The 26,562-nt window shown below is 38.5% G+C and overlaps 1 protein-coding gene across 3 annotated transcripts in view; it reads right to left on the bottom strand.

Annotated features, from left to right (window-relative positions):
• Window positions 1–1,052: 1,052 nt before the first annotated feature.
• Window positions 1,053–26,562, bottom strand: part of SOS1 (SOS Ras/Rac guanine nucleotide exchange factor 1) — a 157,016-nt gene continuing 131,506 nt past the window's right edge. Inside the window, exons 14-19 of one of the 3 annotated variants that reach the window (XM_049870291.1) lie at window positions 16,155–16,327; window positions 15,852–15,968; window positions 14,361–14,625; window positions 8,485–8,529; window positions 6,750–6,868; window positions 1,053–5,992 (exon numbers count right to left, since the gene is read on the bottom strand). In XM_049870291.1, coding sequence (XP_049726248.1) covers window positions 5,501–5,992; window positions 6,750–6,868; window positions 8,485–8,529; window positions 14,361–14,625; window positions 15,852–15,968; window positions 16,155–16,327 — 1,211 coding nt within the window. In that variant the 3' untranslated portion in view covers window positions 1,053–5,500. The remainder of the gene's footprint in view (window positions 5,993–6,749; window positions 6,869–8,484; window positions 8,530–14,360; window positions 14,626–15,851; window positions 15,969–16,154; window positions 16,328–26,562) is intronic. The other 2 variants (XM_049870289.1, XM_049870290.1) reach the window with 2 other exon arrangements.

Below are 26,562 nucleotides of genomic sequence, written 5' to 3'. Positions count from 1 at the left end.
CATCAGGCTTGACTAATATTAGGAACATTATTTTCCTTATAGCTATTAAGTTGTAAAACCTGATTGATAATACGTGTTTAGATTTCAAAGGGGCCTACCAAAGGAAACCTGTACAAATCAAGGATTTTGTGTCTTTAAACCAGGGGGAAAGAATCATCAGTGAAATTTAGGTGTTCCTGAAAGCAGTCCTTCAAATACCGGGGCTCAAAATTTAGTCACTGGTCTCACTCACGGACACATGACATAGGGCCAAGTCTGCTCACTTGTCCAGGCCTCAATTGCCTCAATGTTTAAATAAAGGAATTGGGTCTCTAAGGATTCATCGCTTTTTACCTTCTGTAGTTTCCCTGAGTAACCTCACATTTGCATGATTCTTTGCATGTTCACAACCGTAAGCCGTATCTTCTCATGCTAAACGTGCAAAGAACTGTGACATCCACGGAATACAAACGCCTCAGCCCTCTAACACCAAAGGTCATTTTAAATTACTAATTTTCATCCCATGGTCTTTCACTCACTACAATCATAGGATTTGACACAGAAGAAAATACTGAACTTCTTTTATTCTTTTATAATAACTTGATACAGGAAAAACTGCCTCCGAAGCAAGACCATGATAAAGAGTGACTTATTTCTATATGAAAAGCATGAGTTAAATGAGAATCACTAATGACATTAAAAATATCATACCCATTGCCACTGAGTCAATTCTGACTCATAGCAACCCTATAGGACAGAGTAGAACTGCCCCAGTTTCCACGGAGCAGCTAGTGGATTTGAACTGCTGACCTTTTGGTTAGCAGCCAAGCTCTTAACCACTGTGCCACCAGGACACCGACATTTAGCTCATGCTTTCCATATAGAGATAAGTTATTCTTTATCATGGTCTTGCTTTGGACATTAAAATACTTCCTTCTACAATACATAACAATTGTGAGGACGGCACAGGAGCAGGCAGTGCACTATGAGTCAGAACTGACAGCACCTAACAACAAATATGTGCAAAAATAATACACTTGTGGGCTATGTAAGGCATTTTTCTTTATTATTATTTTTTTGATTTATCTTAGTAATGCCAGAAAAATAACAGCCATTTTCACTTTAAATGCAAACCAAATACTGCTGCACACAGAACACAAAGAATACCTACAAATAGGTTAGGTACAAAGGCCATATTAGATGTATAGATCACACTTTGTTCTTACATCAAAGTAAGACTAACAGCAATTTTTTTTGACAATTATTTTAGCAAATAACCGTGCTACTAAACAAAGGCAAATACACATTTATACACAAACATGTTTCAACTAAAATTACACATGTCACTTTGACAAAGGCTTCTTCTCTGGTGGGATCACCAGATATTTGCACCCCCAAAAGTCCCCTGCCCTGATCCCGCCCCCAAATGCTGACTTGATCTGAAGGAAAAAATTAGAGATGTTCTTAATTAAAGGCACGTCTGGCAGCTACTGAACGTGGCATGCATCTGGCACAGGTGCGCTCTCCCGACAGCCAGCCACAAGGTGACTTCCATCCGTATGCATCTTGTTTCTCTGAGTGGTAGTCCAATGTGATCCACCTTTAGCTAACTTGCTTTGTAATTTTGCAGCAGTTGGCTACTTAATGCACTATTTTCATTAAAGGCAAAAGGGAAATTTGCTCACAGTCGACAGAAAATGCACTTTACGGTGTCAAAAATGGAAAATAAGGCATGGAATTTACAAAACAAGTTACAAGTGTTTTGTTTAGATTTACCATTTATAGACTTCATGCTTTTAACTAGAGGTGAAAATATTTCATTGACTCATGTAAGGGATTATGAAATGATTTTTAAAAGTTAGTAATGGGATGTTTCAAAAGAGAAAAATATTGAATAAATTAAGTCATCACTTTTCCCAATAAATCTTACTCCATAATTCTTTCAGCCAAACCAATGTTAACCTCGTGACGTTTATTTTACTGGTAAAGATTAATCTGCAACACAACAGGACCGACACTTGTACAAGAGTCACACAGTATAGGTTAAAAAAAAAACAAGCAAACCTACCTTCAATGGCAGAATACCAAGAAATAAATGGTTAAATTTGTTTCTTTTCTAAATTTGGAGGGAAAAACGATTTTCCTTAATATTGTACAACACTAATAAATTGTGGTGCTTGCCCCCCATTTCCATAATTTGTTTGGCTGAGCCACTTAAAAATCTGAATTTAAACTGTTATGTCAACGGACAGTGAAACACACAAAGTAAACTGAAGAATTAAGACGCAATCATGATCATAAATACCAAGTAAGTTTTGGTTCATCGAAGGTAATTTTTGATTTGTGAAAATACTATTAAGGAAGAATTTAGAACCTCAAATATAGCCTCCAATGAAATAGTACTTACTAGACTGTTCTGTTGACTGTAGTATAATTAGTGTGGCATGTTCTTCGCGAAATGCAAATTCAGTAAATTCAATGAGTTGTTAGAGCCTAGTAACCTACTGAACACATAGTTTGATGCCCAACAACCTTTAATTCAACAAATTTATAACGTGTTTATATTTTCTGATAATTTGTAGTTTGAAGATACATTTAGAGACTGGGAAGAGTAAATAACCTGCCTTTGAATAAATTTAGAAACATATACTTTATCTGCTCATGTTTTAAAAAGTGCTTAGCTATGAAAAGCCCATTATACCGGTTATCAGCCCACTAAGTAAATCCAACCTTGAAACGTTCTGTTCATGTGGTGATCTGAAGATAATAAAACATTTAAGAACATTTCCATTTCTAGAAGAAAATGTCCCACATTTTGGAAGGTGGTGTAGGAAAAAATCAGGCTGCACTGATTGTCTTGCAGTATCCTGGATTCAAAAGCAGAGGTTCTGTAGTGATGCAATGATCTTCTCAGCCACTCACCCCCGATGAAGTATATTTTAGTAACTGCAAAGGATAATTTGTCAGCTGGTAAATGTTTACATGTGAAGAAGGCAAAGATACAGGTTGTTTCTCGCCTCCCCCAAAGAGCATCCAATTGGGAGTTTTTCTAGTCAGTTACCACTGCAGAAAATATTTTTACTCAAATGACACTTCAGAATTAAAATGTCCTCTATCCACAATGCATACAAAGCTGACACACAGTGAAGTGGTCTCCTAGAACCACAGGGTAGAAGAATGGTTCCCATTGGGAGTAGGGTTAGAACTCCAAATTTGAGTTTTTCCACATTGCAGGATCTGGCAGGTGGAAGAGGGATTAGGATCTTACTGAAGGCTAACACACTGGCTGGACAGATACTGAACGGGCTCCAGTGTGACTTTTCTTAGGTTCTTATTTGGAGTAGGGGTGGGGTAATTAAAGACAGACGTGATCCGTAATTCAAAGGGGAGTCCTCGGGACACTGAGGCTGGTGTAATGAGCAGTCCTGGGAGATTCTGGCATGTGTACGATGACGAGCTGTAGCAGCACTAGTAAGCGGGCTTATTAGATCGGCACGTGTTGAACGAACGGTCTTATGGACGCCTTGCATCCAAGAGGGGATTTGAAATTCGTTTTTTAGACTTTTAAAAGAGGCATTTTACAAAGAGAAAACCGGCTTCCAGAATAAGAATGGAACAGACACTAAATGAAAAGATTCGACTGTAAAAAATAAATAAGGATATGATAGGATGGACTGCTTGATGATGCAGTCAACATACTTTCTGATCTTTAAAAGACTATCTCCTGGACTATTGTGATGTACACTGTAATGCTCCAATAAACAGCCCAGGAATTTATTAAAGTATTAGGTTTCCACCATGATGCAGCACTTCTAAAAACGTCTCTAATGGCGTGGGTAACAGCATTGCTAAAATGTTGCTTCATTACTCAGAAGATACATGCAGATACAGATGAACCGATGACTCCACAGATGGAATACTGCACATTTCACAAACATTGTAGTGGAGATTAGTTAACACTTTTTTCTTCAACAGGTTGCATGCATTTCAGTCACAGTATCTGTCAGACTCAGAAGAGTAGTACATAGGCTTAATGAATAATCCATATTATGATATTAACGATGCAGGTAAATGCTCTATTACGAATAATTCTGAGAGAGCAAAAGACCTCAAGCAAGGTAGTAGAATGTTTAATATAAACTTTAACAAACTGTATATATGTTGCCTAGGAAATAAAAAACTTACAAAGTTCCACTTAAAAGAAACCCATCCTACTCTAACCAATTTTCCTGCATGCCAAACTGCAGCTTGAGATCATTCGTTAAGATTCATACATACACACAGAGCTAGAAACCAAGGCGTACCACAATGCGTGCTTTTATTCTTAGTGTTGGTGTGTGTGCGTGTGTGTGTATGCTTCAACTGAAAGAAATAAGAATCGACCATTTTCTCCATATAATAATTTAATATATGCCAGCCAAAAAAGTATTTGTACTTTATTCAATTAAATTAAAACAGACCTGCCAGGTTTATTCTGTAACATTCACTATATACACATGATTTAGGCGATGCAAGGTGATTCTAGATACGCTGAGTATTCAACTGTTAGTAAAACATGAATGGTGTCAGCGATGCCCAGCAAGTGCTCCTTTTCACATTGGGTGACTGCATTTCCGTAATAAGGTTAGAGGGACAGCTACGAGCCATGACAAAGGAGAATCTGTTACCAGTAAACCTTTGAGAGAGAAGGGGGGAGATGACAATCTAGCACAGATTAACAGACTCCTAGATATAAATTGTAGACCTTAACAGTTACATTTTTAAAAAAGTTCTTCTCTCATGTTAATGACACAGAACTTCTTCTGAAGACACCACCACCACGTTTTGTGTGTGTGTGTGTGTGTGTTTGGGGGGGGTTTAGGGGAATACTCTTAATATTGGTATAATTATTCTTGAAAAAAAAAAAAAAAGTACCTCTTTGGTGAAGCCTCGGTACCCATTCAATTCACTGTAATAATCTGTAAACAGGACTGTAGTACAGTGCTGGGCCTTGAGTCCAACAAGGTCAGGTACCACAGCGATTCCTCACAGTCCTTTTAATGATTTTTAAGAAAATATTCTAAAGTAGGAAGAGTAAAGCAAAGAAAAACAAAGGAGGGTGTTAAGATCCCTGTTTGAGTTTTTTTTTTTTCTTTAAAAGTGCATAATATTTTGAATTACAAAAACTGTCATTGTGTGGGCCTGCTGGACACTAGACTGTGTTTTCCATCCCTTTAATGATAAAGATCACTTCACAAAAAGAGGGCTCCTGCCTAGTGGCTGGAAAAAGTCCCTTTACTTGATTTTCAGGTGCAGTCAGTTGTCCAATTCCTCTGAAACAGTCTTTCCGTATTCTAAACTGGAATACCATTGTCGTTGTATAATTACGTCTAGGTTAAAATCCACTGTCTCCTACTGCATCTGGAAGCAGAGTCATTAGTGTTTGGAGCTCTCATTGTAGCCCTCCGTGCTGGCACGCTCAGTGCATCCATTGCCAGCAATGGATTTGGGGCTAGGGAAGCGTACACCCCGAGACGGGAACTCAGGAAGAGTGGGCATTCTCCAACAGTGGCGGTCCGTCTCTGTGCATGGATGGGTGTGTGTGCTCCCTTTTGTAAGTTTTTGGAGGGAGCTTAGGGATATGCTGAGAAGTGCTGTGTCGTGGAGGAACGGGCGGCCCAGCAATGGAATGAAGGTCCACTTCTTGTGTCAGTGGTGGTGATGGCAGATGCCTTCTCGTGCCATGAGGAGAAGGGGTTTGAGGAGGCGGCGGTGTGAAGGGGGACGGGCTGTTTGGGAAGAACGCATTGCCGTGGTCACTTTTTTTGCCCAAAGGGGGAGGCTGGAGATGCAGTGGTGAGCTTGAGAAAACATCAGGTGTCCTCACAGGTTCTCGTGGTGGCAATAAGGGAGGGCTTTCAGGAGGGTCTGACACAGAGGTCCGGTCTGACATTGAGTACCGTGGTGAATAGACTTTTGATGTGGGTTGCCTAGGAGGGATTGCTGGGGGACTGTCCAAATGCTTAGACATCATCTGACACAAATAAAACAAAAAGGGATAAAATACACATTTATTAATAATTTAATTTATATAGTACCATGAATATATTAAGAATTAAGTTGGGGTTTTCAAACATGCCGTTGGCAGAAGCCTAGGTGTGGACAAGGAGTTCTGCCATATGTTTGAAATGGGGCTTTCTGTCAATTCATCGAAAATAGTTTTTTTTTCTCAGTTTTGTTCTTACCTTAATTTTTCTTGAAATGTTGTTTGCTACCACTTGCCTATCACTCAATCTAGTATAAGATGATTTCTGATTTAGTGTAAATTATCTGTTAATTTTCTAATTTTAAAATTGTTAACATTTCACGATGTTCTACCAAGAGTGTCCTGACTTGTTTAAGGTTCTCTGCCCTTGGAAAGGCTTGAGAACCACTCAGGTAGCAGCTGGCCAAGAAAAAAACTTAAACAGCTGGAAAAAATGGCTATTCTGAGCCTTTGAGGTCTCTTCCAACCCTGAATTTTCATGAAAACGCCATTTAAAAGCCTGTCGAGTTCACTATTACAGACTTGTAGCACGTGCTGAGATACAGTGTCACTATAATGTGCTCGCATACAGAGCTTCATACCTCTCTTGCTGTGTTTTAAAAGAACTGCTTGAGGCTAAATTGCTCTTACTTTATAGAATAAAACTTGTTTTTGCCTTTACAGTACCCATTGCTTTAGGTTTACAACTGATTTTAAGGTAACTGTAATGGTTCCAGTTTGCAGATAACAGGATTTTCTACTTTACCTTAGATGGCGAAGATTCCGCCGGGGCAGATTCTGGTCGTCTTCGTGGAGGAACAGGAGGGGGGACAGGCACCTCGTCAGTGCCCTTGGTTAAACTTATAGATGATACTGAAGCAGATCCTGTAGGATATTAGATTTTTTTAAGTTCACAGGAATTTTATTATTCCTTTAAAGGCTTAGCTGAAAGCTACTTATATTTATAAAATAAATGTGTGGAAGTATCAAAAGCAGTTCAATAAACCGATACCCAATAGTATTTCCTTTATTAAAGCAAACTGCTAGAAACGCATGCAGAAATTTCTTAGCAGAATCTTCAGAAAAAAGCTGCCTGAACAAAATAACACTTCCACTGTTAATCTATTATTAGAATTTTTCATTGGGTCCGATTCTCAGATTTCTGGGAGAGACAGCTAACTACTGAAAATCTTCGGTATGTAATTTCTTTTGTGATGGGCTTATTTTTCTCTCTGACTTTATCGGTACAGAACTGCCCTGTTCTTATTGGACAATCCCTGGGAATAGAGTTTCTGATGTAAGCCACTCCTCCAATGCCTCTCCCCAGCAATCCTCCCACAGGATGCAAGGGAGAGGACCCAGCGTCTGGGGGCAAGCTCTCTCCTCATTTGCTTAGGCGTACACAGGCTCTCATAGGCATGGGAGCAAAGTCAGGCTCACAGTACTCTAAGCCAAGCATTTCATTGTGATGGAGCTCTTTAGCAGCCTAATAATGAAAACAGAAACTACACCAGAATCTAGCAAACTTAAGAATAAATTGGTGAAATGGCATAAAAAAATAAGTAGAGCTTCTAACTGGAACCTGTTAGAGACATTTATGATGACAAGGGCATCATTTAGGCATATAAACAATTACACATTGAAAGACAACACTTATGTAAGTTGTTAACTAGTTTATCAACACTATGTAAAAAGATATGAAAAATATTTTTTAAAAAGATCATTCAAAATACTATTTGACAGGTTCTTTTTTCCTTTAAACATGAAATCACAGCTTTTATTTTGTCACTTAACTATTATAACCAATTTGGACTTAAAAAGAGTACCTGACACACTATTATTCAAATGATCTACATTTTGATCGGCTACCTTTTTTCTTAAGAGGCTCTATAGTTAATTTAGCTCATAACTAACATTTCCATTGTATACATCTTGAAATTATTTGTGTGAAAGGACAGCAAGAAAATATTAATTTATTAGCTTGAAATTTATGGAACAATTTAGTGAGTTGTTAGTTTACTAAAAAAATTTAAAGCCAAGAGCTACAATGGAATACTTAGGCTTTATAATTTCAATAGTTACAACTATTAGGGAGCTCTCCTAAAGGTGAACTACAGTGACCTGCCTACAGCCTAGGCTGTCACCAGGCTCAGCCACACTGCGTGTTGTTGCCAGCATTCCCATATGCGCATGCATGCTCTCGCTTCTCTCTCAGAGTTGAGCAGTAAAATGTCTTTAGAACTCTATAGTTGGGAAAGAGAAATGGTTAAAATGTGGAACCCGCCCATTTAATATGTTCTTTAAAAAGAGAAAAAAGGTTTTTAAAAAAGCAAATAATTTATGATCAAAAGATAGCACAAGTGAAGGCCTCGCTTCTAAGATGTTGCAAGCAAGGTACCAATGCTGCCAGACCCAAGAAGAGTTTTAGCAGGAAACGTTACACTTGGTTTGATTTTTAAAGCCAAAGCAAGTATTATGAGTCTTAAACCAAACATACTAACTTGGGCCATGGGGCAGTGTAACTTGGATAAAGACGGTATCGCTGCCTGTGAAAGGAAACAAGAAAGAGTAGATTTTTTTTCTTTCACTGATATATTCAACTCATCTATAAAAACTGATTTATGATAAAAATGTTATTGTCATTCCAGTTTTAAAGAATTCTATAACAGTCTTTAGTAAAAGCACATTATTACTTTTGAGAAGAAAAAATAAAGAATTGAGTTAACATCATATTGGGAATTTTGAAGATTCCTTTTAAATTCACAGTAATTAAATGAAAAGCATTCATGAGAAAATATCCTATACTATTGGAAGATTTTTGGGTTTTTTAAAAATGTATAAAGTAAACCCAATTCAAGCAAAGAATTTAGCAGGACATATTGAAATATGTCATTTACTAAAGATTACTTTGAAGACTCAAACTTGTTGTGAAACAAGTATTAAATAACAAATTTATGTTATATAAATTAAAAAACAAAAGGGAGATTTCTAACTCATATCATTATTGCATACCTTTAAAAAATGTTCTTGGGGCGTAGAGTCTCATCACAAAATAAGTACAACTTTGGATATTACCAAACAGGTTTGAAAGTGACATAGTTATTTCCATCTATATTTTTAAATCTTTAAAAAAAATCAATAACTATTTGGTGTTTAGATTTATTTTACACAGGAAACTCACTGATAAATTTAGAATGTATAGTTTCAATAATATTCTTTTCAGAAAAAAATTAAAAATCAAAAGCCCAAACCACAAGAGCATGAAAGTAAGAAAAATTGAGACAAAAGGTTAGATGATCTATACAGGTAGTCCCTGACTTAGAAACGACGGGGTTTGGCTCCAACAGTTGGTTCTGACGTAAGTTGAATACCTCTTTTTTTTTTTTTTAGTTTTCATTATTAGTGCCTTTTATTATCAATATCCTTATAAATCATAACATTGAATACCTGCAAGTAAACATCTGAGAATGATAACAGCAAATTACAGGCTGCAACACTACATGTAGTACATAGTACATAAGATGTACAAAAAAAGAAAAGAAAAAAACCCAAACCCAGACAGTTGTAGTGTGGTTTGTCATAACTTGAATATGTCGTAAGTCAGGGACTACCTGTATTGGTTTTAAATCAGTATATTAATTTATATTAAAAAAAATTATATTACACTACCTTATATTACCAACGTATGGAACACATAATATCCAAGAAACTTAAATAATTTCTGTAACATTAGGTAGAATTGATTTTTAAGAATTCAGATTTCTCTCTCTCTTTTTTTTTTTTGGTAACAGGCAGTCACTCAGAAATAATCTGAGCTTTTGTTTATTCAAGCTCATTCGGTCAGAACGAGAGTAATTTTACGTTCCAAGTTCAGCTGGCATGACTCCTGTTAATTTGATTGTTTCTATAGATACAGTGGTCTTATTGCCCAAAGAGCACCGATTTCAAATCATCTATGCCATTATTTGCTTCTGTTTGTACTGATATTTATTTGGAAGCCACGGTCACTAAGTATAGCAAACGAGTTCTAATGATCACTGAGAACAGCAACGCTACTTCTACTAAGTTCTCTCTCAGACGATTACAGTTCATTTGTATGCTCTGACATACATGTAGCTGTTGCTCTGTCTGTGATGTCACTATTTATTAGGCATCTATGACTTAACAGGGATTAAGGGAACATGCAGCCCTCGTGCTTATCTACTGATGTATTTCCTACCTTTCTTGGAAAGGAAATAATGATTAACCATTATCGTGTCCTGGAGGTCAGCCTCAAGAACACGGCAGTACGTGTATAGTACAACGTAGGAAATGAAATTAAAACACAAAGGTCATGACTGCTACAAACTGCAGTCTTTTTTGAAAGAATGATTACACATATGCATACACACTTATGTCCACAAGCCATTCAGATGCAGACTTGGCTTTGGTCGTATTTATATACAGTACAGGGTTAGATTCATGCATCTGACAAGTTTGGGGCATTTTTCTGATTTCCCACTTTAAACTAATTGCTTGGTCCCAATGCCTGGAAAATGTTATACAAAAAACTTTTAGAATTATTCACGCTGTGATCAGTATATGCTAGAAATCAAGATGTGCTAGAAATTTTTATCAGCCAGGTATTGAACAAATTCATTTAGGATGACTTAGAAATGAAACCCAATTAATTAAACAAGTGCTAATTGTTAAGCAGAGCCCTGGTGGCACAGTGGTTAAGCCTTCAGCTGCTAATCAAAAGGTCAGCACTTTGAATCCACCAGCCGCTCCTTGGAAATCCTATGGAGCATTTCTACCCTGTCCTATAAGGTCGCTACGAGTCGGAATGGACTCGATGGCAACGGGTTTGGGTTTGGTTTAATTGTTAAGTACAAATCCCAGACAGCAGACCAGTGGTTCTCAATCTTGGCTTCACATCAGAATCCCCTGGAAGCCTTTAAGAAATACTGATGCCCAAATGCCAATGGCAGGCTAATTCAAGTGGGAGCGGGGCAGAGGCAGTTTGTAAAGATCCCCAGGGGGTTATAATGTACAGTCAGAGCTAAACCTACTGTTGAAGATACTCTGAATTTATAAAGGAGCCATTCTTAAAATTGGAACAAGCATGGTCCTACAGAAAAAAAGATGATATAAATGATGGATAAATTCTTAAGCCAACAAGCCTGCTAAACTCAAATGATTTGCGTTGACAAACAAACGACCTACAACGTTTCCATGAAGAAAAGCCTCGCATTCCGGCCTGAAATACTTCAAATGCACCCTCCTCCCACCAGAGCTCCCCCTGGCGACTGGGGAGAGGCAGCATGTCTGCGGCACGTCTGCAGCCACAGGCTGGGTTACACCTCCGGCCCCCTTTCATGACCACCCAGGCAACCTTCAAACAGGAAGGTAAGGACAGGGCCTTCGTTCTCTTCCCCTCCTTGCTGTAACAGCAGAAACAAAGCCTAGAGCTGGGGGGGTCTTACCTCCTTTCCCAGCCACTGGCATCATTATCTTGAAGGTGGACCTGGCCAATATATACCGGGGTGTAGGTGGCAGTACTAAGTAGGTGGCCAGTTCCCTCCCCCAGCTGTCTTCACCAAAACCACTCCCTGACCAGTCTTGCTCACTCTGTGGTCATCTTTCTCTAAAATCCTAGAGCACTCATGCCCACCGCTCAACATCGGACTCTGACTCTCCTTGTACTATCATTATTTTTCATCTCTCACTTAGGATTGCAAGCTTTACCAGGGAACATGTAAGTGTTTAGCAAGGAGTAAGATATGCAACAGATACTGGCTGCATGAATTATAAGTTGAAAACCAGATTACTGGGGTGGGGGGAGGAGGGCTAACTACTATAACAAGCAAAAGAGAGCAGTACCATGACAACTGGCCAAGAATTCCAGTCAAACTTTGCCTTTTGAAAAACTTAAGGAATGGAGCTTTTGCTGCTTTGTATTGAATGGAATATGTTCAGGTGACCTAAGGATGTAGGCACAGCAGCTGTTTCCCACCAAGTCCTGAGGGAAACAGGGAAATAGGTGTTCACTCTGGTGGCAACATAATGGGTAGCAAGTGGGGGGCTCGGACCATCAATACACACGGACCACTGACAAGCAGGAGTGAAGTCAGAGACAAACGGTGCACACAGATGGCTTTGCATTATGCTGAGTTAGCTGATTTCAAAATCAGTTATTTTCAATTTTAGTAAGAACAAAGAGGGTAGTAGAAGGGCTTTCTTTATCATAAAGAAGGAGAAATTGAGAGAGCCCCAAGTCTAAGCGTACAATGCCAGACTCCTGAACAGTGCTTCTTCCACTTGCCCAGCTGTTAACCGTGCTGCACGGGCAAAGCACCGGTCCCACAGCCTCACCGTCTTCCAACACGATCGCTTCTCCCCGGCTGCCTAACTGCTGAGCACCAACGCAAAACTTCACGTGCATCTCTTGGCCTCCCACCTCTTCCCCTTTTCAGCTACTTCCTGAACTAAGAGAAGCAAAATTTGCAATTGATGGGTGTCTTGTAGCTTCAATAATTCACTCATGTGGGAACCCTTATTATATAGACCATAGATAGCCATCTGCTCTAGGGGAAAAAAAAACAAAAACCTGCAAACGGTTAAATGAATGAATAATGATTTCAGGTCAGACATACTGCAAAAACTGCTGGTTTTATTTTATTACTTAGTTTAGGAGGTTGGTGAGAATAAACTGGATTTCTTTAACCTAGTGTTTATTTGAATTTATCAAAAATATCTGAAAGCTTACTATGTGATTAACATGACTTCACAATCCTCAGTTGCCAAAAGAAGCTGAGATGCTGTAACTCTCAAGACAATTACATTTTAGACTGTAAAAACAAGACAAACTGCTGGTAACATCAAATAGAGGATTCTAGACCAAATCTTAAAAGAATGTCCCTCAGAGAATAATTTTAAGTAGGCTTTTGTTAAAAAGTTAGATTCTTTGAATTGGAACAAACCTTAAAAATCTAGTTGATCCCTAGAAGGCACAAGTATTTTATCTAAAATCAGAAAGCCCACTCGTAGGTTGGGATTACAAACCAGATTCCTAACTCCTAGGCCAGAGCTTCTCAGACTCCTCCTCCATGATCATGTCACAGCTGCCTCTTAGGACAGAGTTCTGTTGTCAGATACTAGGGGTAGACCTTGATCTGCATGTGGAGCTCAGCCAGCCAATGGAAACAGCATGTGACAGTGGTCGAGACAAGGTTAAAGGTAAATGAATTCAAGTTTTGATTTAATAATGAATAAATGAAGAGAGCTGTGTGTTCTGAGTAGCACTTTAAAGTTCCATGTGAAATTGATTAGAGAATTAATGGGAACAGTGTGGTCTAGACACAAAGGGTAGCCCCTCCGAAGGGCTGTATGATTTGGTAGCCACCAGCCACATGGAGGCATTGAGCACTTGAAGATGGCTGGTCTGAACTGAGGTGTGCTGTGACTGTAAGATGCGTACTGGATTACAAAGACTTACGACAACAAAAAAGAATGTAAAATAGCTCAGTAATAAACTTTTATACTTATGTCCAAGTGACAATATTTTGAACATACTGGGTTAAATAAAATATATTATTAAAACTATTTCACTTAACTCTTTTTTACTTTTGTTTAATGTGGCCACTAAACCAAACACTAAGCCCACAGCCACTAGTTGATTCCAACGCATAGTGACCCTATATAGCAGGCACTACACATCATTGGGAGCTCTGGTGGCACGGTGGTAAAGAGCTCAGATGTTAACCAAAAGGTCGGCAGTTCGAATCCACCAACTGTTCCTTGGAAATCTCATGGGGCAGTTCCACTCTATCCTATAGGGTAGCTATGAGTCAGAATGAACACAACGGCAGTGGGCTTGGTTTTTTTTTAATGCCATCAGCAAGACAGGGTAGCTTGAGAAAGGGTTAAGGCAGGCGTTTGAATTTGATACATGGCAAAATCAGAAGCTGCTGCAAAGTCTGGTGGGGAGGGAATGATGTACCCCGAGTAATATTCAAATATGATAATTTTGGCAGCAGCGTTTAAAACACGGGACTGACACGCCCTGCAGATTTTATCATCTTTGTTTTCTCTGTATAGGAGAGATTCATTTTAAACTCATAAACTGAAAATAAATGATGAAATGAAACTTAAACTACCAATTTCATTGCCAGGTCCATCAGTGAAGTATAATAAATTTGAAGAGGGTTGTTCCAACAGATTTTTTAGAAAACTGGAAGCTGCTGGAGTTTAGAATTTGTTTTATATTTTTATAGTATTTGTTGAGAGGTATTTGACAAGTTCACAAAAAAATTATATTAGAGAGACTCCTTTTTTCCCTTTAGCATGTATAATACTGATAATTACTTTAAAGCACTTAAAATTTTTTAGCACCTACTTGAGTGAAAAGGGCTTGAATGATCAGAATCAAAGACGCTGCAAACGTCAGTGGTGCTGGAAGCACCAGATGCAGGAGGAGGAGTTAACGGTGTTCTTGGAGAATTTGGTGCGGACGCTGTGCTTTCGGTCTCACTTTCGGGGATCCGACTATAACTGATCTTCCTTGGCTCCTGCTGCAGAGGTGTGGGGTGTCGCATGGTACTGGGTCTTGGGTTTGATGGACGGACACCAGGAGATTTTAAGGGATAGCTGTATTTTTTGGGCTGTAGACATATCAAAAGAAATATATTATTTAAAACACCAAAATAGAAAGGAAGGTTTTTCTATAGTGCCTGGTAAAATGCAGCTGATATCTAGGAAAACCATAAATCACTAATAATGAAATTACATAATGACCCAAAGTGTCCAAGTTAAAGCGTTAACATACCCTACTTTGCTGAAGCCCTGTTGCCTCGAGTCGGGGCAATGGGGCTCATTGTGACCATCTAAATTGTTAGGAAATGGATTTCTTCAAATAACTGAGTCTTAATCCTATAAATACCAGAGTGTTTATTATTTTAATATTTTTGGGTGGAAATCTTTCTAAAATTTTGTTGTCTTCTCTGGCTTTTTAAAACAGACTTACTGTGAAAAAGTTTAACTTCTGGAAAAGCCAGGATCATCATTCTAAGTTACAGCTCCTTAGTATATGGCCATACGGTGATGCCAACAGGGCCCCCGGAGTTATAATAAATGTATCATGTTGCCGAAGTTTTCATGTGTGTGTGTGTGTTAGTTTTATGGTGGTGTTCTTGCAGAGTAACCATGTCTCAGTGATATCAGCGTGCTTCAAAAAAGCAGATTATCTACCCATTTTCAATTTGCTGTTTTTAATCCATCTTATTAAATACTGTTTTAGGAGTGAGAAGTTTTCTTGTGAGGTAACTGCATAAGCTCTAGCTCAAGGCATTAGGAAGTTTATGTTTACTTCCAGATTCTTGACTTGTCTAGGTGTAAGGGAGGTCACTTTCAGAGCAGTGAGGGGACATTGTACATAGATTCGGCCAAGCACTGAGAATTAAAAAAAAAAAGTTTATTTTCCCAAAGGATCTTTAGCCAAACCTGATAATTTTACAGCTAATGACTTACGGTTATAAGTTCTAATAAGTCATTACTTAAAAAAAATTATAAGTGAATCAGTATAAATCAAATTTCCTGTCCTTAAATCTTGAATTATATTTCTTTTGTTAAAGAAACTTAAACATTTGCCCAATTTCTTTATCATATTAGGATATGTTCAAATTAATATTAACATTCATTTATTTGGAACCAAGTGGGATATTCCTGAGCATATCTGTTCAGCACTTATCCTTTACTTTTAACCATCACACGTACACTTCATCTCCGAATGTCTTTACAGAAATCTCATCTATATAACACATATCACAGTAATGACATCACCAGCTGTAGATGACAACGGTAAAAAATGTATAAATATATGGATGCTTACAAATCTCGGGAGAGGCTTAGGGTTTCGTGGTTCTATTTCTAGGGATTTGTTGAAAAGATAATCTGTAAATTCCTTTTCCATGCTATTTCCCATTGGATTCAAGTTTTCAAAGAACCTCTGAAACAAATGCAGAGATAAATAATTATTATTTTAAATTCAGTTTGAAATCTATGGAAGTAATTTAAGAAAACATTTTAAATGACTGAAGTTTTATTTTCCTTTTCCTCTACCAAATAAACCTACCTTTATCAGGCAGTTTAGAAACTTAATCAGAAACATGTTCCGTTCAATAATTCAACTTACTTTGATATCTGATTCTACTCGTAAACAGTAAGGCTGATTTTGGTACTGCTGGATCTCTCCTGTTATTTCTGCTACTTTCCTCCTTTTGCTAAAGTTTATAAGTTCTTTTCCATGTCTTTTTAGGACCTCAGGGTTGCCTTCTTCTGTTTTCAAGATGTTAGTTAAATAAATTCCTGGAATATAATGAAATTATTTCAGGGATCAAAAAAGGAAAAAGCTAGTTTGTTTTCTTTCCCATGTGGCATATAGTACTGTACCATCCCAGTCATCATAACCAAAGAATCAGGCAAAGAAATCCATCCGTGCTGTGAAAAACGAGTACCGATAAAGATTTTATAAGTATCAAACTCTCCTGTGAAAGACATAGTTTATAAAGAAAAAGGGAGAGCAAGTTTACTACCGGTTGTTTCAGGAGGGCTAAGTAACCAATTTTCGATATCCCCCAAACCACTGTTATTTGACAAAAATCACAGTTTTGTTAAAGGAACTTCAAGAATAACTCTGTCACTAATAATACCTATTTTTTGGCAAAAGGGGAAAATGCTAATTTTTGAGGATCACATTTTCTGCTTACTCTGCTCTTGAGGCCACACAAAAGATAATTACAATTTGCAATTCAGAGGTAGTACTGCTTGGACAGGCTTACTCCTGGCAATGTGGAAGGATTTGCAAGCCTATCAAACACAGGACTATGTATGATTTATGTATATTCTGGTCTTCAGTACTTTTAGGCTTAGTAGTAATCTGGTGATTGAGTTCATGTTTCCCCATCATTATAGGCTGTGCACTGTATAAGCAGGAGAATAAACAAGTAGCAGGCACTTCAGTTCCTTTCTCTTCTAACATCAAGGTTCTGAAGCCAGCTCTGCTGCTCTCTACTTAGGTGATCTTGCAGAAATTGCTTAGCCTCTCTCTGCCTCAGTTTTCTCATCTGTAAAACTGGAATAGCTGTGAGAAATACATGAGTGAATTTATGTATTGCCTTTTTAGAATAAAACCAGTTGCCATAGAGTTAATTCTGACTCATAGTGACTCTATGTGTATCAGAGTAGATTGTACTCTATAGGGCTTTCAATGGGTGATTTTCTGGAAGTAGATGGCCAGGCCTTTCTTCTGAGTGGACCCGGACCTCCAACCGTTTGTTTGGCAACAGAGCGTGTTAACTGTTTTACTACCCAGGGGCTCCAAGGCTTAGAATAACTGAAGGGGGGGCGGGCGGGGGGGGGGAACAGCCCAAACCACCACTGTCAAGTTGATTCTGACTCATAGCAACCCTATAGGACAAGGCAGAACTGCCCCCATAAGGTTCCCAAAGCTGTAATCTTTAAGGAAGCAGACTGCCACATCCTTTTCCTGCAGAGTGGCTGGTGGGTTCAAGCTGCTGACCTTTCAGTTAGCAGCCAAACCCCTAGAATAGTTCCTGACAAAAAGTAAGTGCTTAGTTGTTGTGAGTGCTGATGGTGTTGTCGCTTTTCTGTATTCTGGCCCCATTTTCTTAGGCTTCTGCCTCCCCCGCCCCCCGCTACCCCAAATTACTATGATGCTTTGGGAAAAAAGGAGGTTGTGAATACCTGAGTTCATTCACTCAATACATATGTACTGAGTCCCTGCTGTGTACCAAACACTGCATTACAGACTGCAGATACAGTGATGAGTAAGGCACACACAGTCCCTCACCACAAGGAGGTCAGAGCTTTGAATGTGGGCTAACAGCACAATTTGGTAAGTCCTATGTCACTAGTGATGCTTACGGTGCCATGAGAGCATAAAGGAGGTGTGTCTAGCTCTGCCTGAGCTGGCAGGGTTAGAAAAAGCATCAGAGATGAGGAGATGCTTAAATGAGTCTCAAAGAATGAACAGAAGTTTAATGGGTAGAATAAAATGGACGGGCATTCTAAGCAAAGCAGCAGTGTGGAAGTAAGGCACTGAATTTTGTTGAAGCTTGGAAGGCATACTAAGATAAAAGCTTGTTGTCTGGTATGGTTAGATTATAGGGGTTCGGTGTGTGGGGTGGGGGAAGAGTGGTGGGATATGAGGACAGACAGAGGCAGGGGCTAGATCAGTGGTTCTCAATGTTTCTGTGATAGAAGCATACTTTTAAATCTAGAATTTTTGGCTGTATCCTTGAAGAGATTCAATGACTAAAATCAATACTTAACAAGGAAGCAATAATGAAGTATGATTCAGACAATACTTGTTTGATTCTAAACAAACAATCCAAGTTATTAAGTTACTGGCTATTCCTCAGCACCACACTGTTTTTCTAGTAGAGCTGTTTACTGTTCAGGTGACTTTTGATATACACCCCTAAGACAATGCTACCGTGGGTTCTAGTCAGCACAGGCTCTTTTATTTTCCATGTCTGTCTGTAATTTGGTTTTTTTACTTGCAGCTGGTTATACTCTCCTCTACACTAACTTGCATGATTCATTTAGCACACTGTTCAGTCAGACAAACATGTCCGTAACAGTACGCATATTCAGTGGCAGCCAAAATTAACTTTACAAACTGGTCACAAATTGATGGCCTAGCTCTGAAGAGTGTGGGAGTAGTAGCTCTTGGGCTGGGTCATTAACAGCCTTTTGTTAAAGAGGTTAAATTTTATCCAGTAAGCAATTAGGATTCCTTCACCTCAAGGAAGTCAGAGCTTTGTATTTGGACTAACAGTATAATTTGGGCAGCATATTTGCATTCTAGAAGGATTATTCTGGCTATACGGTGAAGCTAGATAGGTTGGAAGGAATTAAGACCAGAAACAAGAAGACCAGTCAGCAGGCTCTCAGGAGTCTTGGTGAGATGATGAGGGTGCTCTAGGGTATATGGGGATAGAGTAGAGAGGACATATAGTTTAGAGGCAGACTACACAAGAATTGGTTAACTGGCAAGGGAAGGAAGACTCTTAGCTTTGTGCCTTGGTGACTGAATGGGTGGTAGTGGATGGATTGACAATGGGAACACAATGGGGAATAAAAAGTTTATCGGGTGTCATAGGTGTTAAAAGTATACTTGAATGAAATTTTGAAAATGCTTTTGAGTGGCATTTTGGGATAGCTCAGGATAAAACTTGGAAATTATTTTATGTGAAATTAAGGGCTAGTTAAAAGGAGAACAGATGATCAGAAAAGTGATGTGTGAGCTTGATTTTACACTGCACCAGTAACAAATGTTTAAGTATGCATCCCCAATGTATGTATGTTTTTATTAAAAAAAAAGTAGCACCAGTATATACACAGAACTGAATATTATGTATTAGTAAAGCTTTATGTTTTTCTTACATTTTTATATAAAAAATAAATATAAATGGAAGGTCTGGTGAATGTACTTCAAAAGATAGTTTAACATCCCTTACTCTGGGGTAGCTGTTCTAGGGGACGGAAAAGCAGAGCATCATGATATCAACAACAAAGAGGGGTGAAGTTTCATATTTTGGTACTACCTTTTTCAACCTTCCTGGGAAAAAGTGGTTGCTCAGGGTTCTAGGTTCTCATAGCACACGGTTCATTCTTCTATCTACTATGTCTTATTTGTCTCTATTCTCAGTACCTAGCACTGGGCCTGGTACATAGAGGCATTCAATGACTGTCTTTAAATGAATGAAAGAAACATGTCATTTTAGAATAGAGAGTGATTTGGAAAATAACAGACCAGGATGCAAAAGACATATAGTCAATTCTGAAATGACAGGAAAGCAAGAGTAGAGAATGAAGCAAATTTACAAGGAACAGTAGGTGGACACAGGATCAGAATTGTGTAATAGGAAAAAGCAAAGTCAATGCCATAGGCTTGGATGTTTGTGCACAGAGGAGAGATGTGGCTGATGGCGGGACCTATATCCTTTTACCTAAGAGAATGTTAGTTTGCCCACATACCTATTCCTATGATTAGAATATTTTAGTGTACGGAGAAAAACTGAAGTCTGACATAGCCTTGGAAGAATAAATTGCCTGACTTATTTTGTGAATGGTAGCAAGTCTCAGCAAAAGACCTGGATAAGATTTCTGATAAATAACCTTAAAAGGAAGTAAAAGTGTCAGATACTGTCCTTGACCTGCCAATAGAGGGGAGGTAGGGTATTGTACCCAGAATTAAAGACAAACATCTGGAAGGAATTTCCACAAACTACCATATGGATGGGATGGAATTAAAAACCAGCAATAACACCTGGCTTTATCAGAACCGTGAAGTCATGGCTGGCTGTCTCCAGGGACTTATAACCTTTAGTTTGAGAATAACAATGAAGACCTCCCTAAAGCAGTAGAACTGGCGAGGGACAATTTAAATTTGCTACCTTAAAAGAGCAGAGGCTCCATAAACAGAAGGATGAGTAGATAGGGTGGGAAGGCTGGTAGGTGGGCTGTCTGTCTGTACCTATCAAACTACCTATTATGTTTGTATTCCCAAACTAATTCATACACCTCACCTTAAAACACCTTAATGGAATCATACTTTATCCATCTGAACCATCCTTTTTTTTTTACTTACCATGTTATAAAGGTTATTTATGTTAGTTCATAAAGATCTGAGGGAGAGTGTTTTAGAGAGTCTAGTTTCCATGAATAAATAGCCACCAATCAGGGTAATGGAATAGCAGGGGCCAAACAGTGAGCCCAGGGAACTCCCTGAAGTCTTCTTTTCCCCTCTGTACCAGAGATCATAGGCTATCACGAGTGGCATGACTATAAGCTCAGTGAGCATAGTGACTATGTATTTTCCACTTTTGCCAAGCACCTACCATAGTCCCTGATACTTAGTGGGTACTTAAGAAACATTTGTTGACAGACTGAACAATATGGACATCAGACCTACCCAGATCCTCCCTAGGCTCCCTTGTATGAACATGCATTATCCCACTACACTTAGGAGTAAATGCATAGACTTTAATGTTAAACAGAAAGAAAAAAATAAATGAATTTCATATTTTTATCAAGAATTTAGGGGGACACTGCAAAATCAAAAGAGACCTACATAAATGGAAAAACATACCATGCTCATGGATATGACGACTTAACATTATGAAAATGTCAATACTACCCAAAGTGATCTACAAATATAATGTATATCCTGACCCAAATTCCAACATCATTCTTTAATGAGATGGAAAAACTAATCACCAACATTATATGGAAAGGAAAGAGGCCACGGATAAGCAAAGCATTATTGAAGAAGAAGAACAAAGTAGGAGGCTTCAGAACCTACTATATAGCCACGGTAGGCAAAACAGCCTGGTACCGGTACAAGGACAGACATATGGACCAATGGAACAGAACTGAGAATCCAGAAGTAAATTCATCTACCTATGGACAACTAATCTTTGAAAAGGGGTTGAAGTCCATTAAATGGGAAAGAGATAGTCTCTTCAACAAATGGTGCTGGCAAAACTGGATATCCATTTGCAGAAAAATGAAATGAGATCCATACCTCACACCATACACAAAAACTAACTCAAAATGGAATCAAAGAGCTAAATGAAACACCTAAAAACTATACAAATATCATAGAAGAAAAAATAGGGACAATGCTAGAAGCCCTGATATGCTGCATAAATAGAACACCAAACAAAACTAAAAATGCACGAACAGTGGGAGATAAACTAGATAACTGGGATCTCCTAAAAATTAAACATTTATGTTCATCAAAAGACTTCACCAAAAGAGTAAAAAGAGAACCTACGGACTAGGAAAGAAATTTCCACTATGACATATCTGGCAAGGAGTTAATCTCTAAAACTTATAGAATACCTCAGTATCTCAACAAAAAGATAAACAGTCCAATTAAAAGATGGGCAAAGGATATGAACAGACACTTCTCCAAAGAAGACATTCAGGCAGCTAACAGACACATGAAGAAATTGCTCACAATCATTAGCCATTAGAAAGATGTTAATTAAAACTACAATGAGATACCACCTCACCCTGACATCAACGGCACTGATCAGAAAAACAGAAAACAACAAATGCTGGCAAGGTTGTGGCAAAGAGACTGGAACTCTTATACACATGTAAAATGATACAAGCACTGTGGAAAAAGGTATGGTGCATGTCATTAAAAAGCTAGAAATAGGAATAACATATGATCCAGCAATCCTGCTCCTAGGTATGTACCCTAGAGAAAAAAGAGCCGTAACATGAATAGACATATGCACACCCGTGTTCACTGCAGCATTATTCACAATAGCAAAAAGATGGAAACAACCTAATCAACAGACGAATGGATAAACAAATAGTGGTACAGACACACAATGGAATACGATGCACCGATAAAAAATAATGATGAATCCTGAAACATCTCACAACATGGATGAATCTGGAGGACATTATGCTGAGTGAAATAAGTCAACCACAAAAGGACAAATACTGTATGAGACCACTATTATAAAAAGTTGAGAAAATGTTCACATAGAGAAAGAAACGTTCTTTGATGGTTACTAGGGATGGGAGGGGAGGGAAGGAAAATCACTAACTACAGATTAGACACGTGTTAACTTTGGTGAAGGGAAAGGCAGTATACAACATAACCAAGACAAGGGAAGTCACTGAGAGGTACACAAGAATAAAAGATAATGAAGGTAAATATAAATACTGTAACAGACACAATCCTGCAACAACAATAACAACTTATCAGTAGGTATATAGGTAGACGTGTATGCTGAATAGGTGTGGGAAAGCACGTGGGAGTACACCCTTGTGTATGTATAGTTTTCACTATGGATATTTCTACATACATATTTGTATGTGCTGGATGTATATTCATATATATAACAGAGCACACGGGCACAGTCATGGAAACAGCCTAGACATAACCAAACACACTGTGGGACTGAGTTACTGGGTTTGAATGCTAGGGACCACAGTCTTAGGGAACATCTAGGTCATTTGGCATAACATAGTTCATGAAGAAAACGTTCTACATCCTACTCTGGTGTGTAGAGTCTGGGGTCTTAGAAGCTTGCAAATGACCATCTAAGATATAACTATCAGTATCTTTCCATTTGGAACAGAGGAGTGAAGATAACCAAGGACTCAAGGGAACAGTTAATCCAAAGGACTAATGGACCACAGAAATCACAGCCTCCACCAGCCACAGACCAGAAGAACTAAATGGTGCCCGAGTAGTATTACTGACTGCTCTGACTAGGATCACAATAGAAGGTCCCAGTTAGAGTGGGAGAAAAAATGTAGAACAAAATTCAAATTCATAAAAAAGACCAGATTTATTGGTCTGAGAGAGACTGAAGGAACCCCTGAGACTACAACCCTTAGGTACCCTTCTAACATGGAACTGAAGCCAATCCCAGAGATCACCTTTCAGCCAAATAATAGACAGGCTTATAAAATAAGCAATAACACACATGAGGAAAGAGCTCATCAGAACAACCATCTATATGAAAGCAAAAATGATAAGGCAGGAAGGCGCAGGAAAACCGGAAAAATGGAAACAGGGAACTCAGAGCGGTATTACGGAGAGTGCTGACTCATAGTGGCGACTGCAACCAATGTCATGGAACAGTTTATGTATAAACTATTGGATGGGAAATTAATTTGCTCTGTAAACCTTCACCTAACACAATTAAAAAAAAAAAATTTAGGGGGAAGAAAAAATAATGATAAAACTAATACATGATATTAAAATAAACAATAGAAAGTCAGCAGAAAATAATTAAGATCTTACCTTTTAGAAGAAAAAAGGCAAATTAAAGTAAAATAAAAGGACAAATAAGAAAGATATACTGGAAATAGAAGCAATTTAAAAAATAACATTTTGGTAGATATAATTGAATGGCAGTAGTTAAAAAAACTAAAATGATAAAACTTTCTGTAGCTGTAAGCTAAAATAGAAAATTGCAGATGAAATGAAAAAGTTATCGTAGAATTAGGGGGCAGCAGTGGTTCAGTAACAAAAAATACCAGCTTTCCATGCAGGATACCCAGGTTTGATTCCTGCCCAATGCGTGTCATGCACAGCCACGACTCGCCTGTCAGTGGATGTGTGTTGTTACAATGCTGAATAGGTTTCAGTGGCTTCCAGACTACGCTGGACTAGGAGGAAAGGCCTAGCAATCTACTTCTGAACAAATCAGCCAATGAAAATCCTATGGATCACACAGTCCAACCCATTGTGCAAGGGGCTGCCATGAGTCATGGGCCAACTCAACAGCAGCTAACAGCAATCATAGAATTATATACTAGAGAAGATTCTAGGCCTAGATGTTTTCTTTCTGTTAAAATACTTCAAAATTTTCAGGAACAGATAATTCCATGGTATGTCAGAATAGGAAAACATGGATAGCTACTTAACTCACGTTACCAAGTGAATATAATCATAGTAACAAAAGTTGATAAATATAACACAAAAAAGGAAAACCACATACCAATCTCATTCATGAAAATGGATATAAAAATCCTAAACAATTCAATTTGTATAAATAACTAATTCACCACAGAGTTTAAATATTAGTAAACAGGAGAGTTCAATATTAGTAAATCTTGAGCATTCCAGTTTGCTAAATAAGAAAAATCAGATTTTCTCTCTCTAAGAGGACAAACTATTTAAATATTATGATAACTATGAAAAAGATACTTTTTTAACATGATAAAAATATCATAAAACCCCATTATCATAGCAAGTAGCAAAATTATACCTATCCCTGATGAAACAAGACTTTAAAGACAGCTGTTTATTTTTACCATTATTATTTAACATTTGCTTGGAATGTTATGACCAATTCTATATAGCATGACACAAAAGTAAGATCAAAGGAAGAGATACTGTATCATTATTTGTAGACATGATTAAGTATTTAGAAAAACCAAGGAAATTTAAAATGTTGAAACTAAGGGTAACTAACTATTCAAAAATGAATATCATTCATAACCAAAAATACCTACGAAGAATAATAAAGGGAATTGCTAAGTATCTTAACAATTCTTTCCAAATTAATCTATAGATTGTTCTAATTGTATTTTGGGGACTTTGCACAAATATTATATACTTTATTTGGAAAAAAAAAATAAAACTGGCAAAGAAAATTATGAAGGAATAGTGAAGATACAACTTTATCTGTTATGAAAACATTATAAAGCAGGGTTTTCTCAATATTGGCATCACTGAAATTTGAACCAGATAACTCTTTGTTGTGAGGGACTGTCGTATGCACTGTAGGATGTTTAGCAACATCCCTGGCCTCTACCCACTAGATGTATGGAGTGCCATTCCAATTAGAACAATAAAAAATGTCTTCAGGTATTGCCAAATATCCCCTGGGGGAAAAATCTGGCTTCAGTTGATAACTACTGATTCTAAAGTAACAATCATTAAAATTACGGCACTAGTGTAAGAAGTCAAAGGGACTTTGATTAAAGAAGGAGGTATATGAATGGAGCAAATGGATTATTCAACAGACGAGGATCAACAATAGGAAGAAAGTAAATGCAGTATAGTGATTTACTTCAATATGGCCCTACTAGCCATGGTCTTTGTGACTTACACAAAATGACTGGGTGGGACTATGCAAATAACTACCTTGTGGCCCACCAAGGGTATTGGACAGCCTGCTAATAATGCAAATAAAGTGCATGTAACCCTCGTGAGGGTAGGACCATGCAAATAAGGTATATGAAACCCTAATGAGGGTATTGCTCAGTTTTGTCATCCTGCAAGGTTAAAGCGAGACAATCCCAGAAGTGGAAAGGGGACTTTACTACTATCAAGAAGAGCCAGGAGCAAAGCATGTCCTTTGGACCTGGGGTCCCTGTGCCAAGAACCTCCTAGACCCAAGAGGCAGAAAGAGCTGTAACACTGAAGATGGTGCAAGACGGTGACAAGCAGTGGCAGAGAACGGCGGCAGAATGAGGAGACTGGTGGAAGACAGAATGGCGGGCTTCCTGATCCATGCACTGAGGCGGCTACAGTGGGTGTACTGACCCACAGTGCAAGAGAGCTGACAGCCTTCAGGTAGGAGGCTTGCTGGCAGAGCGGGGTGCCTCTAGGCACTCGATGGAACTAGGCTCCCCAACCCACTGAGCAAGAGCTGAGCATCTTCTGGCTGAGGCTTACTGGTGGAGTGGGTTGCCTCTGGGTACTAATTGGTGGAGCTAAAGGGCTCTGTAACACTTGGGTGAGCAGGGCAGAAAATGGGCCGAAGGCTGGAGGGCCTAGAGAGGCTTGCCTATGGGCACAGCTGAGAAGAAGCTGTCATGCTCAAAGAACTGTACCATGAGCCATTCCTCATCTTGAATTGTAGCCTGTTACTTCCCTAATAAACCCCATAACTGTAAGTTTAGTCTGTGAGTTCTGTGTGTCCACTGCAACAGATTACTGAATGCAGCAGAGAAGTAGGGAGTGCCATGGGAGGAACCGCTGGTTTGTGACTTGGTGAAAAGGTTGGAGAAAGGAGGTACGCCTGACCTCC

The sequence above is a fragment of the Elephas maximus genome, chromosome 26, assembly GCF_024166365.1.
Source record: "Elephas maximus indicus isolate mEleMax1 chromosome 26, mEleMax1 primary haplotype, whole genome shotgun sequence".
In the NCBI taxonomy this organism is placed as follows: Eukaryota; Metazoa; Chordata; class Mammalia; order Proboscidea; family Elephantidae; genus Elephas; species Elephas maximus.
The sequence above is the reverse complement of the archived record's forward strand: the minus strand, read 5'-3'. Positions and strand labels throughout refer to the sequence as shown.